Source organism: Toxoplasma gondii, chromosome VIII (genome assembly GCF_000006565.2).
Source record: "Toxoplasma gondii ME49 chromosome VIII, whole genome shotgun sequence".
NCBI classification, from domain to species: domain Eukaryota; phylum Apicomplexa; class Conoidasida; order Eucoccidiorida; family Sarcocystidae; genus Toxoplasma; species Toxoplasma gondii.
The window spans coordinates 862,449-881,120 of NC_031476.1; the positions used below are offsets into that span (position 1 = coordinate 862,449).

At 52.8% G+C, this 18,672-nt stretch overlaps 2 protein-coding genes across 2 annotated transcripts; both read right to left on the reverse strand.

Annotated features, from left to right (window-relative positions):
* TGME49_230570 (transporter, major facilitator family protein) lies at positions 1–8,003 on the reverse strand (the record flags this gene model as incomplete). Its single annotated transcript, XM_018780261.1, has 8 exons — positions 6,644–8,003; positions 5,909–6,062; positions 4,900–5,387; positions 2,933–3,888; positions 2,109–2,386; positions 1,366–1,551; positions 711–769; positions 1–159 (listed from the first exon to the last, which is right to left on the reverse strand). Exons 1-8 carry the CDS (start codon positions 7,970–7,972, stop codon positions 1–3), a joined length of 3,609 nt encoding a protein of 1,202 aa, XP_018636881.1. The 5' UTR covers positions 7,973–8,003.
* Positions 8,004–10,815: 2,812 nt separating this feature from the next.
* On the reverse strand, positions 10,816–18,033 carry TGME49_230580 (hypothetical protein; the record flags this gene model as incomplete). Its single annotated transcript, XM_002367928.2, has 6 exons — positions 10,816–10,962; positions 11,408–11,663; positions 12,387–13,783; positions 14,814–15,274; positions 16,007–16,513; positions 17,400–18,033. 6 exons carry the CDS (start codon positions 18,031–18,033, stop codon positions 10,816–10,818), a joined length of 3,402 nt encoding a protein of 1,133 aa, XP_002367969.2.
* Between the last annotated feature and the right edge of the window lie 639 nt (positions 18,034–18,672).

Genomic DNA, 18,672 nt, shown 5'->3' on the forward strand with positions numbered 1-18,672 from the left:
TCATTGACTGAGAACAAGAGCGGGAATGCGAGAAGATGCCTCCTGATTTGAAGGGGTGCGCGAATCATTCGTGGCCGCAAGCTCATCACGCATTCGCCGCGCCGACATTGCCGTCATGAATACCCCGACCAGACCGAAGAGAGACCAAAAGAGAATAAGCTGCACACCAATCACAACAACCTCGCAGTTCCTCGCCACTGTGAATACCACGGTGCTTGTACAGTATATATAGAGATAGTGGTTTTTCAAATATGATCAATGGTGAGCAAGAATCGGGACTACCGCCTGAGTATGAGCCAACACCGCGGCTCAGAAGAGACTGACCGTCTCGGCTGCCCTCTAGGACAAGGAATACAGATGCCTTAGAATCTTGGCTTGAGAACAAACACTGTGGAATTGGGTAGGTGTCGCAAAGGTGGTGCGTTGCACTTCAAACTATAAAACACACACTGGACGCAGCGAACCGCGCAAAGGATAGTCGTTGCTCACCTTGCGAAAAATAAATAAACAAACATCCGAGGAGAAGCAGCGTGCTCGTGAATAGTATACAGTGAAGCCTGTTTCTGAGGAAAGCCGGACAATTGTCCCCCATATGGGTGCACTTTATAGAAGTTTCCTCTGCGCGGCGCGCATGCGCTGCCCTAAGAAATGCCTCTGCACGCATTTCACCCACTTTCCGATCAGCGAGAAACCCACAACTAGGTACTCACTCTCATGCCGACGGTATCACCTTTAACGAAGTCCATCACGGCGCCGGGAAGAAACGTGCCTGACGAAAAGAAACAAAAAGAAAGAATCAGTAAAAACGCATGTCCTGTGTCAATCCTTGTCTTTCAGAGGCAAATGTCAATCCCAACAGAAAACAACCGGTGCGAAAGTTGTAACTCGCTCTGAAACGGCAAGGTTTACTCTGCACTCCTGGGGACAAAGAGATGCTGAGAAAAAATATGTAACGCGGTAGCCGCAAAGCCCTCTGGCTTGTGGATAGCCACGTACACCAAAACAGGCGGCCTCATGCCAAGCACAGCAGCTGTGGCTTCTCCATTCGCGCAGTGGCGTGGACAAGATGCATAGTCCCAGGTATATATATATATATATATATATACATGCATATATACTTCTATCCATGGATAGATAAACATGTACAAACACTCCTGGCGCAAGTGTATATATGCCCTCCCCTCGGCGTCTGTTCTCTGAAAGGGCTGCGTGTCTCGTTGTCCTTAGCAGCTGCTGTACTTTATGGTGGGAAGCGTGAGAGCAACCAACACAAAACCAGAGGTTCCTGGCGTTATGCGTTCCACATCCGGATGATTGTGTACTGCACAGTGAACCACAAATTTTGAAAAAGCCGCTGCCACGCACCAAGAGCGTAGCCGCAGATGTTGTACGTGAACATGGACAAGCCGCTAGCGAAGGTCCGGAGTGGTGTCTCTACAGCAGCGATTTGCAAGCCAGTTAGAGGCGGGAGCAGCGCGCCTCCGAAGCACAGGAGAAACCAGAGAGAAAGGACGAAGGTCAGAGCGTCCGTCGTCACCGCTCCAACAAAACCTGCGAGATACCCGAAAAAAGCGCAAGACACGCGATATCAAAGACAAAACCTTGACTGCGTTGCCGGCGGTCTGAGATGATTGAGACGTGAGAACGCTGGCGACGCTCAAGAGAAACGCTGCCAACGAACACTCGATACACCAAAAAAACGAAATCCTTCGTGGACGCAGAAGGAATATATATATTCGTACATCCGTACATGTGTTGATTTAGATAGGTGCAGACTCTTGTAAGGTGTGCCTCTGCGACCATACATACGAAAATACAAATTTAATCGTTCCCTCAGACAGCCACGCATGTGCATCCTAGTGTCTATTGATATTGAACACTCACGCTTCTTGCATCACCGGACACGGCATCCACTTTATCACCATGGGCAGCAATGCTCGCAGCATGCATCCAGAGTATCAAATGTTTCGTCTGTGTGACAATGAGTGGAGTTTCGAGAAAAGTCGAGCTACCTACGCTGTCACCGAATTTCTGTCACCCCCCGCAAAACGTCTCCCCAGTTATGCCCGAAGGTTGACTCCGCCGAAAAAAGAACCATGATGTCTTACCGCAAACCACTGCCGCTGCAGCTGCTGCGAGGCAAGCCTGGAGCGTCTTTAGTTTCGCGTCCAGAGTCTTGTAGCCCCCGAGCCTGTCAACCATGATGCCTCCTCCAATGACGCCTGCTGTCGGCGCGCTGGCGGCGACTGCAGCGAAGGTCAGCATCGCCACCGAGGGCGTGAGCTGCAAGTTCGATGTAAGGTGAACAGTTCCCCAGAACTGGACTCCAGTGACCACAAAGAGCAGCGCCGACAACGTGAAAACCGGCAAGATGTACAGCGGGTTCCTGAATCAAAGGAGCGAAACAACTGTCGAGAGCGTGAAAAGAGTCCGAAACTACGGCTCTGCAATTCGTAAATGTCCACTGAGTCAAATTATTGTGAGGGTGTCTCGGACAGAAGTACCAGTGTGTATCTGCATGGTGCCTACGCCACGTGGTCATCCTGGACACTTATGGAAGAGCTGGAAAAATTGTAAAGGGTCCTGGGATGTCAGTGGTGTCGCCACAAACCTGTTGCCTAAAATAACTGCTTCAGGACCCACACCCACCACTAGGAGACAGGCCACAGATTCATTCATTGAGACCTCCTCCTTACACGGAATCCGGAGACCTGCAGCCGACATTCTGTGTACAGCTAAAGCATGCGAAGACACACACATACACACCTTCTCCCTCGGTCGCTTTCACCACAGCGATACACGCGGACCACTTAGTGTTTCAAACGTTGAACGCTCTGCACCACAAACTATGCCAGAAAATACCGTTCAGGTGTGAAACAACCAAACTCGATTGTTGAAAATCAACAGTTGCACGTGTGCTCATCACACTCACTTTGCCAGCTGCTTCATCATGGCGCAAGCCGAGAGAGTCTTTTCGTCTCGTCGCTTCCGTTCTGCCCGTCGCTCCCTCCACCCGTGTCCACCGCGAGAGGTGCGCGAATCGTGAACCTCTCTCTCGTCGTCCGCAGAGCCTTCCTCCTGTTCCTCAATCATTAAGACTCTCAGCTCCCGTCTAGGCAGGCTTCTCTTGTGTGACGAGTCTGCTGGAAACCTCCCCTTCGGAGATACGTACGTGATAGGCCGACTCTCCTGCAAATTGAGTTCTCTGTGCACCTCGCCGTCTTGGCCGCGGCTGTCTCCACCTTTCCCTCGCCTGCCAGTCTCCTGCGTACCCTCGCAGCCTCCCTGTGTGTAGATACCCCGCGTCTTGTCATACTGCGAAAAAGAGTGCAAAGTCAACGTGGGCAGTGCGTCTTCCCGTTCGTGAGCACCCCCCTCCCCGGATCCCGCGTCTGCATGCAAAGCCGTCTCATCGGCACTGTCGTGCATCCAGTCTAGCTCCGCGTTCGCGGATTCACCCCGCTCGTCAGTTTGTCCTGCCTCGGCTAAGCGCGGGTCAAACGCTAGACCCTGCGCCGGTCTCGTGGAGCGGTCATCCTTCCCCATGTGCCCCCCCAGGTTCTCAGAGACACCGCCGCGGGCGCCGCCGCGTTTGAACGCCAGAGTCCGAGCAGACCTCGAGGCTTCGCGGAAGCGGCGAGCGTCTGCGATTCTCTGTTGGGGTCGCGCGTCGCAGTGACCAACTTCCGTGTCCTCCGCCTCAGAGGACGCTTCTTGCAGTGCCTCGGATCCCGATTCGTCCATCTTGGAGCTGGCATCGATCGCCTCCGAAGGCAACTCCGCGAGAGCCGCCACCAACGCAGCGCAGACAACCGCTTGGAGCAAGAACGCCCACCGCCAGTCCAGCAGCAAGTAGATGCAGAGAAACGCAGTCGCCAAGTAGCCGACCTGCAGGAGACATAGAGAGAGAGAGAGAGCTCCTTTGGTTTCCATCCGCTTAGTTACATATTATATTGCCTTTTACATAGATATGTTTACCGGAATCTGCACAGAAACGCAGTCGCCAATTAGGCTATCTATGGGCGAGAGGAGAAAAACAGCCGGATTCCACTACACTTCATGTACTTAACATGAGGGTCACGAACGGCACAGGAGAACTTGGGTGTCTTCCATTCCGTGGTGATGAGAGGCGAGCATCGCCTGCGGGGCAGGAAAGGGAGAAAGGCGCCCTTTCTATCGTTGAGGAATCTCAGTCTCAGACGGGAAATGCCTCGAAAACTGCAAAAACGGTGATAAATGACGGAGAACTCTGTGCCAGGCGCAGTGTGCCGAAACACACAGGATATCTCCGCGTTTCATTTAGAAGAAGCTCAATCGAAACAAGACTGAATACACACTTCAAATAGGACTTCAGCGTCTGACTTTAAATGGTAGAGATAAAAAGGTAGCCCTCTATGACCCCACACCTCAAATGGCGTCGCCTCACGCCTTCCGTGTGCACAGACTCGCGAAGCACGTTGTTGGTTGTATCTTACATCCGGAGTTCAGAGCTCGACACTTGTCTGAGCTCACCAACTCCAAAAAAGCTAGCGTGAATCGTTCTCGGCGCGAGTTCCCGCTTCAGAAAAGAGTGTTTTCAGATAGCCCCTGGGGTGCTTCAAGAGAATCTCACATCACAGAATGGAACCCCGCCTTCTCTCCGAGGCTGGGCCCTCGACGCGCCGCGATTCTCCGCGCCAGACAGGCACAGCTGGTTCCACTCGCTCCTCAGGTGTCTCTACAGAAGAGACACCGCCCGCGACTGCCCCACGGACCTTCGTTATTCTTTAGGAGGGAATCACCCCAGACCTTCCCGGGTGAATAGCTCCCTTTGAAGCATTATATATGTTAGAAGCTACCTTTCCTCGCCGCGTCTTCGAGACTTTTCCTCCTTGTCTTTTAGTGGAGCCTGCCACTTACTGTCACTCCAACGACGGCGGCGCCTTGGACGATGCCCATCCAGAGAGCTGCGTACTGAGGCGGAGCAAATTCATCGACCCAGACGGGGGCGTAGATGACGAAGGCAGCCTGCGTGATGCCGACGAAGAAGCGACTGGTGAGGAGAAGCCAGGCAGAGGGCGTGAGGTCATCTAGGCCGAATGCAGGCAGAGACGGGAACGAAGGAAACAAGTAGCCGCTGCTGTGTGCCTCGTCACTCGACGACCCTGCAGACAGCTGGACCGTCGTCGTGGAAGACGCCTCTTCATCTGGAGACGGCCGGGCAACTGGCTCGGGGAATTCGTGATAGGTCCCAGGAAAGGCGTAGGTCACAATCAGCAGCAACATCGCCACGACGTTCAGCGCCATCGTCGAGATAATCACCGACCGAGGACGGTACACTGTAAGGAGTCGGCCCACAAACGGAGACGCCAGCGTCAAGCCGACGTACGGCAACGCTCCCACCAAGCCTGGCATTCACAGGGAAAACACGCACGCAGGAAAAAAAGTCTGAATCTGGCAAGGTTCATTATCTAAGAATCGAGCTTAGAATATCCGAATGGAGATTCACCATCAATCCATGACTCGAAATTGAGTCAGTGGATGGGTCATTATCTTAGTATATAGGAGGCACATCTTGACGATTATATGTAGTGCAGATACAACCCAAGCCAAGAATCACAAATGGGCCACCGAAGACCGCTCGATACGAAATCAAAGAGTTTGAACTCGGCATGTGTACAGTTTAACCGTTACTCCTACCCCGATCTCCAAGAGTTCAATAGAAGTTGGAAGCGAAAAGCTTGCGAGAGAAAGTGGATCTTTGCTGGCTGCAGTGCGCTCATACTTGCGGGTGACTTTGCACGGAAACGGCCGGAGAACCAGGCATGCGTGTCAGAAATCCCCCGTTTTTTTCAAGTGAAACGAATAGGCAGAAAAACGCTTGTTTCAAAAGCAATATCTATTACGGTGCTCTGCACTCCGCGCTTACCCTGCCACGTTGTGGACAAACGAAAGTGGAGAGCGATCTCTGACAAAGAAGCCGGAACGGCGCCGCAGTCGAAATTCACGAAGACTTCCAGAAGGAAGATGAGTGCGAAGACCAGAGAGCAAAGTCGCTGATTCTCACGGGGATGGACACCCGCCTGAAAACACAGAAGACCCACTCTTACCCTCATGCCATGGAGTTATTTCGTTCTTCTGCGCATAAAATACGCATCGATGCATGTACCAGTGCGCAGAACAACGTGACACGTGCTAGGCTTGTAACAGGTGACCTCAAGAACTCAGGCACTCAGGCCGGAGCGTAGCGTCAGGTCTCCTGAGTTAGACATGCAGTCGCATTACTCGGCTTCGATCACAATCCCAAGAAACAGGCACACTTGCGTTTCACATACGTCCTCAAATGGAAACACACTTTATATCGGAGACGACACAAAGTCACATGTAGGCCGCAAGAACATCCCACAGACAGCCTGAAGTAGCAAAGACGCCAGGTCCGGGATGCCTTCTGTTGAACCACTATATCAACATTTGTGCACATCTATTTGTACGCATCTACGTCTATGCATATCTAATTTGTTTTTTCGCATGTTTCTCTTTATACCTCATGTGAGTGGACAGAAGCAAATGCACTGGCAGTCGACAAGTGACTTCGCACACACGCAAGGGCCTGCGACTCGCCACAGCGATCCCCCCATCTCGGCACCTGTGAACCGCTACCTACACTCGTTTGCTCCACTCCGATGCACTTCCACTTTTCATATTTGTTCACGTCGGCGCTGGGTTTTCTGTGTCCCGCTCGCCCGTTCTCCTGTCCCTCTATCCAGAAGAAGCGCCCCTCCCGGTGTCCTCTGCCCTCGTCTGCTGCGTCGGCTTCTCTGCTGTCTGCGTGCTGTGTCATGCGTCGCAGGGAGCCCGGCGTCTCTTCGCTTTCGGCGTTGAACTCCTCCTGATCTTCGTCGTAGCCGCCCTCCACCTCGGTGAATCCGCCTGGCCCCGCTCGCAGCCTGCGCCAGTGGCCGTGGAGTGTCTCGGCAACTGTGGCGACGCGAGCTGCCACGCGGAAGGCCAAGCGGGCGGCCATCGTGGCTGCAGATCGAGCGGCCGACGTTTCACTATTTCCCGGTCTTCCACCCGCTCTGTTGGCTCTGCGTGACAGTCCTCGATCTCGACCGAAAGAGCGTGCATACCCCGCGTCGCTTGTCCAAAAGTCAGCAGACCCCTCCTCGAACAAGACTGATGACCCAAGCTCCTCGCCGCCAGCGTAGGCTTTCTCGGCAGCTTCTGGGTCCCGCCCAGCCTTCGCGTGCGACTTCGCACGCAGATCTCCGCTCGGAAACTCCGGAACATCTCCGTTGCACGGCCTTCCGTACAGACACGGCGAGACTCCCACTGAAGACAGCAAAGTGACGGCGGGACGCGTAGGGACATCCGTCTGTGTCGACGTCTCTCGGTTCCCCGAAGACGGGACTCCTGGGTCCACAGGGCGACCCTGATTGTCAACTGGTCCCGGTAGGTGAAGCGCGCCGGGGAAAGCGGCCTCTGCGGGCCTGCCTTGAGGCCCCAGCTCGCTCGAGCAGCCCGTCGCCGGTACCGCGGGCGTGCATGCAACGGCGGCGAGAGCCTCAGAGGTAGCGAGGGCTTCAGAGGCAGTGTAGGAATTTGATGTCACGGGCGATTCGAAGAAATACGGTGAGTCTTCGGGCACTGCCAGCGCATCCGCAGGCGACGCTCTGCTCTCACTCGTCGCGCTATCACCAGAGTAATCTGCAGTAGCTACGACAACTAAACTCGGGAACGGCGATGACACCGACGGCCGCCGGTGAGAGTCCCCGTAGGTGCCGCCTTCGTCACCCGGATCGGAGAGAGGAGCAAACTCATCGGAGGAGACGCACAAGCGCTCCCCGTCTCGGCGCCGACGCATTTGAGAGTCCTCACTTCGAGGGGAGCCGAACGGCGAGGAAACCGCACCCGCCACGACATGGACCTCACTGGCGTACGGATCGTCTGCGTGCAGCCGAAACGCATCGTTGTCCGAAGGAAATACTGGCATTTCGCTCACGCGGTGGACGCTAATCTCTGCTGGGGGTCGACGCGACACGACCTCGGCAAGGAAACTCTCCCGTTTAACCGGTTTATCCAGGGAAACTCCGATTCGGCTGTCAGCTGGTCCAGAGCGGCGCGCGCCGTGGCGGGGTGTACATACACCCGGAACGAGAGCTGTGGCCACTGGGCGCTGCGCACTAACGCGGTATACACTCTGCTTTCAGTTCTGATATTGAACAAAATTCACCACAACTTTTGAGGGGCCTTCAGAACGAAGGGGCAGTTGCGCGGAGCTGCTTTCTTCCGACAAACATGACTCTCAGACCCAGCGCAGCGGACGACTCGTTACGATAATGGTTTGTCGCCAGCGAATCGAAGCTTATTCACAAGTCGAAAAAGAGTTCATGGATGCAATTAAACAAATAGTCTCAGAGTGTTGCCATGTAGAAGAAGAAGTTGAACTGCGAACCGGAAAGGCGACTCGAGCTGTCACCGCTAGAAAGTTATGTTTCCGTCTCGCTTTCGGGAAGTGTCCGTTCACAAACCTCACATAGTCGTGCACAATCGGCCTTGTGCACAGGAGATTCTAGATAAGCAAATTTGGACAATCCATGGCGTAGAGAGACATGGGAAAGCTTACTGATTTACCATGGATCGTAAGATACGTAACATACAGTGGGATTCAGCATCAACGGCCAATTCTCTTCCCGATGCGATCCTCCCTTCTGCTGCCTTAAGACAAAAATGGCTCTTTGGAACCGAGAAAACCGCCGTAGCATATCCAAGTTATGTGGATGTCGGAGCATGTGTCCAGCCAATTTCCGCACGAACTCTGTCCAGTGTCGTTCTGTTTCGAGTGTGAACTACACCCTTGCAAACGTTTTTGCGTAGTGAGAGGACAAATACGGCACCTAGCGCAGCTTGGAATGCAGAGAACAGTCGAATGCAAGAAAGCTTTTCAATTTGCCCAAGGTACACAGAAGAACATGTGAGAAGGTTGAGTCTTGGATCCCGAGAGAGTCTCCGCAGAGACGATTCTACGGAAGGCTCACTTGAGAAATCGCCATCGACAAACGGTTCCCTTATTCGGGCTTTCTCTGTCTCTCATTCGACTCCAGAAATGCGGTAAGCAACTGGGAAAGAGGAAAAACGGACAATTTGCGCGTTGCGAAAACCGGCAGCAATGAGTCGACAGTCAAGCGCGCGGCCGAGCATGCGTCTCTTCAAAAAATACGCTGCGGCGGATACGGAATCCGAAGTACGACAAAGAACTCCGATTTTCAGCTTTGACCTTCAAGCAAGGAACACGAGAAACGCATTTGGCGTTCATCTTCGAGCAAATGGGTTGAGAAGAAGTGTTTGTCTCATCCAGGGTCTGTACGGCAAGGTCGAACCTCTCTGTCGCATGTCGGCAGTGGTTCCCGCCGCTCAAGCGATCCTGGAAATGTTGTTTGCAGTGTGATTCCAGCTATTTCCCCTAGATTGTGTTAGGGAGGGATATTTGTCGAAAATCCGCTAGGAAAAGTAGGGCATCATTTTCGTTCAACTCACATGGTTGTCAACAACCCTCAAGAGAAAACAGTCCCGTCTCCTCAATCCGACACTTTCAATCAGGTGATGTTTTAAGAGGATTTCTCGCCAAAAAGATATCTGACCCTTATGGTGTGACAAGTGTTCACTGTAGCCTCGCTCTCAACTTCCTACACTCAAACAGTTCAAGTGGTTTAACTCTCGACTGAAGGGAACCGAAAAAGGGAATCTTCCTCGAACCGGAGCCTTCACAGAAATTCTGCTACCAGAAACATGCACACGAGTCGCAGTGAATCGTTTTCTCATCCGTTGACCCATAAGGATTCGGTATGCAGGTAGTTTCCTGGAACAATGAGCGTGTCAGCTGTGCATCAACACCAGGTAGGCTTCTGTCGCTGTTAATGCTGCTGACAACAGTCATACATGTACTACGCTTACAACACCAGCAGTGTGGAATTGTAAAAATTGTTGTACGGTGCCTGGCACACACTCAGGTTCGACCCGCGTCGCTTGATAGCTTTCATGCATCCAGACATGTGGCGATTGCAGTCGAGTTGGCTTTCAAAAGTTCCTGTCACCGAGATGACTACTCCCAATAATCCTACGGAGCAACCCTATTGTGTTTAACTCAGTTTATGAGTATTAGCGTTGACCTTCTGTACCAACCGATGTGAATGTTTTGGCGGGCCGAATTTCCTCTGTTGTCTCTGGTGTTTTCGAACGATCGGTTTCACCAGATTTGTCGAGAGACTGAAGCAGATTTTGGATTGTGGTGCATGCTGGGCAAAATATCAGAACCACGTGGGCACATTCGGGAAATAATTCTGTGCATTGGCACGCCACTGACGAAAGTACAAATGTTACGATCAGAGAGCAGATGTTGAAATGAACAATGGCGTGATGTCGCGAGCTCGGTTTGAGAGGGTAAGGTGTTGCCGCTCTTGGAGGCGAAGCCTGCCGAACTTGTTCCGAACAATCCAGCAGATTACTTCCCCTTTCAAGTACGCATTGCAGCGAAGTCCATTGTCGGACTCATAAACACCCAGATAGCCTCACCAACGACTCTAATGGCACGCATGCACCAGCAAAAAACAAAACATATTCTGTCGCGGGTGGCAGTGTTGGAACGTGGAGCCGACTCCACCGTTTCCGTGGAAAAAACAGGGAACCCCCTGATAACCTGTTTCCTCTAGAACATCCTTCTTGCGCCATCCCGGACCTGAACCACCGGCAGACCATAAACCCTTTAACCCTAGACACTTGGGCACTTAACCCTAAAACCCCCAAACCCCAATAAACCATGGATCCGATTTTCTACTGCTATTTCCCTTCTTTGGCTCCGTGTTTCTTCTGTGAGCGCAGAGCATCTGCATGCGCGGCCTGAAGGTCGTAGAGGAGGTCGTCAAGGGAAGGCGCTCCGCGCTCAATGCCTCGCGCTCCTGCAACCCTCGCGATATCTTGCAGCTCCTACGCAGGAAACATACACATGCAGTGGAATTCAATAGTCCGTAGCCGATATCACTCTTGAACATCCGTCTAATGCTCTCTCCGCTGAAGCCAGCGTTGTCGCTACGGGGTTCAAGAAGCGGATCGAGGACAAGCATTGAATGGGAGTCCTACGCCTACGATTTCCAGACGAAAGTGTCAATTAGAGTCGGAAACGCCGTACTTAGAACGTGTCTGCTCACCTGCAGCGGCAGTCAAGAACCCCTATAATTGCTCTACCTTCAGTAAAAGGTTTTGCTAGGACGCCGTCCCGACCTTGCGAATCTCTCACAGTCCGTACCCATGCTGTGAGCAGGACCCCCCTGCCCAGGACTGTGTCCCCACCAAAACGAATCCTCAAATGAGTCACCAGGCATGCCATCCCTCAGGTAACAGCTGAAACCAGAAATCCGTCCACTCAGCTCACCTTAGGCAGCTGAAGTGTCCCATCTCGAAGTGAGGCATCTGCTTCGTCTGGATCTTCGATGATTCGCAGCTCAAGATTGCCAGATCCACCTCCAGAAAACGTTTGCAACTCAGCTTCCGCACAAGTGTTTGAAATGTCGCTTTGAGCTTCCAGGAAAGTTCCTGAAACCCGTGAAGTGTACGCGAGTATTCGCAGCTCCTCCCATGAGAAAAGGAGAGACTCCGTTTTCTGCCCCCAAGGCAGCACGTTCAACAACCTGCGAGAAACGCATGTAGCACAAAGGAAACAGGCAGCGCTGCAGTGTATCAAAATCAAGCCCGGCGTAAGCGAGTACACCGTTCGACCAACTAAGAAGCGGAAGTCGAGAGAACGGTGTCTGCGCTACTTCGTGACGCAATTAAGCACCTGGAAACGTAAAAACCCCTCAATATAAGCAACATGTTCCACTCCCCGAGTAAAACGCAAAGTACAACAGCTACAAACTCCTCGCCTCATCGAAGGCAAAATACACTGTGAACCAACTGCCCGGAAAGGCACAGAACGCCCAGCAGAGCATTTGTGCTTGTGAATCACGATGGATCTTGCCCGCCACGAAGTCGAGAATGGGAGTCCGAGAAATACGTTTATTCAAGGCGAGTGGGTTGTCTCGTTTCTTATCCTAAAGCGCTGTGATGCCACATCTACCGTCTCGTAGATATTGTTTCTGTACAAATGATATGTGATCCAAAACTGTCTCTACCACGAACCACCCTTAACAGAAGCCGCCGTAGGCACTGTCTGGTCTCGTTTTTCTCGAGTTCATACGAAAAATGAAATTCTAGCCCTTCGAGCATCCGCTGCATTCTCTCTAATCCTCCTGCAAGTTCCTCGAAGGCACGATACGCGCCCTCCCCATCTGTTCTGCATGCGACGTTCAGTGCCTTCGCCTTTCTGTCTGGCAGGGACCCCCCTCCGCGTGTAAGTCGCGACCGTGCCTCACCAGCACTTGAAGCGACCAGGGAGCTCTTCGCTGGCACTCTTTGCCTCTCTTTTTTGCTTGCGTTGAACGTAGACATCGACGACAAACCGTCGAAGGAAAGGTTTCTTTTGCACGGGATTCTTTCCGCTATTTGCCTCAGCTCCGAGCACCGCCCTCGCCACGAAGGCGGCGATCGATCGCTTCACTTGCACCTGCAGCTGCGGCTTGTTGACCAAGAAAGGGAAGTAGTCTTGCAGGTATCGCTGGCTGATGCCAAGAAGCTGCCCTCCATTGATGAAGCACCTGAACTCCATTCCCTCTTCTAGCCGTTTCGTCTCCACAAGCGACAGCTCATCGAGAACTCTCACGCGCTCTCGCCACTCCGACGCGGCTCCAAATGCCACATGCGGATAAACAATGCTTTGTTCTTCCGCCTCATCCTTCTCATTTGAAATCTTGAACGCGCGAGAGACTGAGGTCTTTTCTCCCTCGCTTCCTGCACATCCCTCCACGGGTGTCAAGTTTGACGGGTCTGTTGAGTCGCCTGGCTCCGCCCCCTCTGCCCACAGCGGCAGCGCCACGTGAACCCGGGAAAACTCTCTGACTGCATGCGCTGAAAATGCCTGAAAAGGTCGTCCCTGAAGCGTCTCCCGAGTTTCATTTCCCTCCTTCTTCTTCTGCACATTCCCGACACCGCCAGCTCCTGCGAAAGACTGCGACTCAGAGACGTCGTGTCTAGCACCTGCTCTTGCGTCCCGCAGACAGCCTGTCTTGCCCTCTGGAGGTTCTGCGGTACATAGATCTCCTATATTCGAGAAGGTAGCTGGTTCGACAAGCAGATCCACGCAGCCATGGAGAGGCCTGGCGAGGGCATCGCTCACGTGCTGCGAGCTCTTCAGAAGCAGAAGGACTTCCCATGCATGCGAGCAGCAGAAAGCCATCGTGCTGCTGCTGGTGCTGACGCTGGCTGTGGTCGATCCAAATGCACTCGTCCGGTTCGTAAATGTCGCCCCTGAGACCATCCACCGGGCGTCTGTGGGGCAGACAGAGTTCACGAACGGGACGCAGCTGTCTCCTAGCAGCGAGATCGCTCTCTCTATTCTCTTGCTGAAATGTCGGACGGAGTCACTCGCATGCAGAGACTTTCTCGCGCGTGCCACTGCCCCGCTTGTACCCGTGGGGCGACTGTCGCCAGCTGCGGAAGAAGGAGCGTTCTCTGCTTCGGTTGACGAGACGCCAGTTCTGCCCTCGGTCTCCGACTCTGATGTAAGTCTGCGTCGAGGGGCAGAGGGCGGCAGCTGCACAGTAGTAGAGCCCGGCTGAGGCGGATCAGGATCTGAGTCTTCTTCATCGGACGACGAAGATGGGTCATAGTTCCATGAATCGTCGCTGTCGCTCTCGTCGGTAGCCGGCGGTGCCTGCAAAACGGCCCGCAAAATCGAAGAAAGAACGAAGTCAGACAACGGCATTCTCAGGTTGGCCTTTCAGGCTTCGAAGACACAGAGGGCAAGCAGAGCAAGAAGACGAGGAAGTAAAACAGATGAAGAAGGACAGGAAGTCGATTCATCTCTCGGCGCAGGGAATGACGAGTCGCAGTCGAGATACGTTGCAGGATAAGAATCCAAGAATGAAGCAGCCTCAAGTCCGGTAACGCAGCTCAAGTTCACGCCAGAGCCGGCGAAGCGAAACTCTACTCAGATTTAGAGAAAATGTCCTGCATTTGCAGTTCGTTAACTTCAGGTGGCTACGGGTATTGTCGACCTTGTGTTGCTTTTTCACAGCAGGGCACGTGTTTCTCCACTTGAGTAAATCGGCTCAACACATTGAAAAGGACAGCGCTCGAAGCCAACCCCCGAGTGTACATACAGACGAAAAGCCAGTGACAGTGAACTCGACTGCGACCCATAGGGGCGGGGACTGACCAGCGGTCTGTGTGCTTCGTTGCACCCTCACTCTCACGAAAAGACCTCTTCTCGAAACGAAGGCTTTGGCGAAATAAAATATAATTGAACAACAATCAGCATAAGCGTTCCCACAGAATCTCGAATACCGATATCCCGCCGGCATTCATGCCTGCAAGGTGTAGTCATTAACACTGTTGGTTTACTAAGAGCATAGAACCACTCCGGCTGCAACGTAGAAAACAGTAGCAACTCTACCATGCACGATGCACATCGCCTGTGGATCGGCACTGCCTATACTACTCGAAAAGCTCCCCCACATGGAATTACCTGTGCACTGACATCCCCAGCCTGTTAACCGACACGGAACTCAAAGTTTCTCGAGAAACGAACAGACATTCCCTGTTTCGAGAACAGATGTATCGCTTCCGAACGAATGGTCATCCTACTGAATCTGTCTTTCACTCGAATACACCGAAACCTTTTGGCTGCCTAAGCTTTGCGTCAAAGTTAAAATGGATTCACAAACAACGCTAGTAGGACTCACAAAAGTGTAGTTGACGAGCCTTTCGTTCTTCTTCCCACTCTCGGCGTCTGAGTCTCGTCCGCCTTTTGCACCCTCAGGAAGAAGCAACGAATCTTCATCGAGGTATTCTGCGACATCGCGGTCAGCTATCGGGATCACACAGCTGCGAAATCTGCTACAGGTACAGTCGAAGAACTCCACGAAGTTCAGCTCCTCGTCTTTCTCTCCCGCGGGGATCCCACACCCCTCTGGCTTCCGTTCTTCGACATCAGAGAGACTGTGTTCACGCGTCTGTTGCGCCGCACTGTGGCCGCGGGACGGGTCTTCTTTTCCGACTCGGAGACAGCATTCGCAGCAGCTTTGCTTGCATGCATACCGCTGACAGCAGGTGCTTTTCACCCCCGAGCATTCTGAGCACACTGCCAGGCGCGAGCGCCACACCGAGGGCCGACAGGCAAGAACTTCTTCCGTGAACGTCGAATCTGAAGAACAGACACGTGGCATGAAGTAGCTTCTTACTTGCGCGTGTTATCTACGTCGAACGAAACAAACATCACAGAGTGGTGAGAGACATGAGGTCGCTTATGTTGAGTAAAACGAAAGTTAAGAAATGGTGATGGACGCGTCGAAAGCAACTGACAGATTCCCTGCTTCTTTTTCTTGTCGGCTTCATTCGTTAGCCTCATCTGTTTTCACCAAGGTGAAAAAGCAGACAACGCTGCTCTTCAAGTGACCTCTGTCCTTATCGCACACGATGACAGATCGAGGCGCTAGGCCTTCACAAAGAAGGGATGGGGTGTTGCAAGCCCAAGATTCTCCAAGCGTTGCACTGGAGAACCAAAGTCGACCGTACTTTGTGGAGCACAAAATGAAAATGATGCGGTTTCGTCTGGCCTTACAGATGTTGAACCCCTGTGGTTTCGTGCCATGTCACACTCCAGGTCGAGAGCAGAAACAACGAAACTGAAACACAGTGCACTCTGCTGCTAGCCCCTGATGCGGGCTTTGATTCACCACGCTTGTATCTACTAAAAAGACGAAACACACTGTGCTCTCAGTCACAACACCGGGAAACACGCCTGAAAAGTTTTCTTTGCCACCTTGGGGAAGCATAGAAGTTCAACGCCGACGATGCAGTCAACACTCCACAGAACGTCGAAAGAGTCGATCGATATGAGAGCTGAGACTTCGCGTAAACCTGAAGAGAGACTGACCTGCTGGTCCCCAAAGAACGAAGAGAAGCTGCTCTAAAAGCGGCTCCGCCAGTTTTGTGTCGCCGGTCTCCAAACTCCGTTGACGTCCATTTGTCACTTCCTCCTCCTTTTCCTCTTTTTTGTCACTGTCCCAAAAGCTAGCCCCCAGCGCTGCCGCCACGGCTTCTCGGAAGTGCAGGGTGTCCTTGCGGTCCCTGAAGGTGAAGTGCATGCATGTTCGTTCTTCCGCTTCTCTCACGTCCGCGTTCTCAGGGCGAAAAACGCCCGTCGAGTTCTCTTGAGTGTCTTCCACTGTCTTGCTGGACCAATCCTCGGTATTGGTTTTTGCATTCTCTGCGGCATCTGAGACAGCCTGCCGCTTTGCCTCTTCGGACATGTCGCGAACGCTCTCCACAAATCTGCGCTTCACATGCGCCTGGTGCTCACGCGCAAGAAGTTCATCTGCTGGATCTGTGAGTTTCGAACCGGGCCAGACGTCCAGGTGCCCAGCCTCTACGTTCACTTGGCCTGCACAAGACAAACATCCCCGCTTGTCACGTGTCGAGAGCATGCGCACAAGTGCAGAGAGGTGTTCGAATGGGTTGCTGCTGCAAGCTTATCAGACGAAATGAGGGTACGTGTGGAAACTCCTGTCGAAATGAGAGCAGGATTAGCTGTCAAAAAGGCAGTGGATGGAGCGAAGAGGGGACAAACAGACAACGCGTCCGCTTCTGCGTACTCAATAATCTCGGGGTCCAGCGATGCACAATTTCTACGTAAAAGTTAAAGTCCATTGAACATTCCAGAGAGCAGCGGACAAGACGACTGTGACCTCATTTCTCGTCGATGCATGTGCACAAGTCTAAATATCTGTCATCACACATGAACACATATGCGCGTACAGACGCGACGGTAACTCCACAAGCGGTACCGGAAGCGGCCCTTTATGCAAGGACCTACAAACAACACTCCAGAGACTTTATTTTGATCGGCATCTGGGTTTACAGGACAGGATCCCGTCTTTCTCAACGAACGTGCGACAGCCGTCCTGCAGGGTCTATCCCGCTCGAGACACGGTGGAGTATAATTAGAAAGACGATTCAGACGGTGATATCCAAGATAGTTCACACACTGCCTGGGTCCATTTTCGGGAAATAAGAGTACACTACATCATCACGGAGGCGAACCCGACGGGAGCTATTTGATAGCTGCACTTTCACGAATTCCCTGGACGCGATAGTTCTAGAATTTCCAACACTCGACTCTGCACCTTCCACGAGACACCGCTGGATTGTCACGAGTGCTTGGATAGGCCCAAACGTCCCACAGATGATTTCTTTCGGTGCCTTATACTTCTCCAAGTGCTTAGGAGTTTCGCTAATGTGCTTCACGGGAGAACTCGTGGTGTACGTACAGTCGAGTATGGCCCGAGTGAGCAAGCCCTCTGTGAGGCTTAAGTGATCTTGGGAACCTGTCCGCAGAACGGCCGCCACTTTTCGTGCCTCTTCCTCGATTGCCTCGAGACTCCCAGAACTGCATGGATTCACCGGAATCGCGAGGCTTCCCCTTAAGGAAAGCAAGGTTCTGCACCAGCAGTCCTCGCGGCGACAAAACGCCGCCTCCATGGCACCGGCGGAACAGTTCTGTCCGCAGCAGTCCTGGTCTCCCCCGTTGCTTTTGGTCTCCTGAGGTTCTGTCTCATTTGTCAAGTTCGATTTCTCAAGGAGGTCCTTTGTCCCGAAAAGCGCTTCCGCCGCCGCGGCTCCGTTAACCTCTCGGATGCGCGAGTAAGTGAGCGGGACCTTTTTTTCGGCCTCTAAAAAAACGGTTGAATTCCCGCGATAGTGCTCCAGAAGAAACCTCAATAACGGCAGAGCTTTGCCAAGGGGAACGTGGAAACGCGTGTCACATCTCTCGAGACATGCCCTTTCGGATCCGCTTTGAATTTCGAAATCCGCATTCCCTACGGAACCAGCCGCGGCACCTATTCGCGCCTCAGAGGTAGCCATCGTTCCAGTGGACTCGGATCCACGCGTCCACAATGGCATATCCTCTTGGTCTATTTACTTTTCGAAAGAAAAAGGTACGCCGACCTCGGGTCCGCTGCTCAAAAAGCACTGCGTTGATTGAAGTGTTTAGCCAAAAGGTGGGAAGACCCGTACCAACGGCGCGACAGACGTGGTAGGAAGCATGTATTCCGTAGACACATTTCTTGAACTAATAGTCTGGAACAAATTACGGAATGTAAGGCCACGTTCTGTTCCCTTAGACCGCGTAGGCATTTCTGCAGTTGCAGGCCCTTTCGAGCCAGGCTTTCCACCACCGCGCTTCGTAAGCAACTTTGTTTTACGCGGGCCTGCCCCTGAAGGTGAATGTGCCGGATACGGTTATACTTGCTGCACTTAGCATGGCGCAGAAATGCCAAGCAGTGAAACAGGAGGCTCTGAAGCTCCACGAGAAAAGTGAAGTGTTCGCGGGAAAAAGCGGCGGAACAAACCCACCATCTGAGGCGGGAACTCACAGCGGAAACGAAGTTGTAGCCAGAATCTGGACGCGTTTCGAGAAGTCTCTTCTTCGGGGAATCGGAGACAAGAAAAAAGCCATGGGAATGAAACTCAGACAAGCGGTGGGCGTCTCCCGATGTTATGTCTCGCTTGCGGAGTTTGCCCCACTGCGTCATCCAGAGA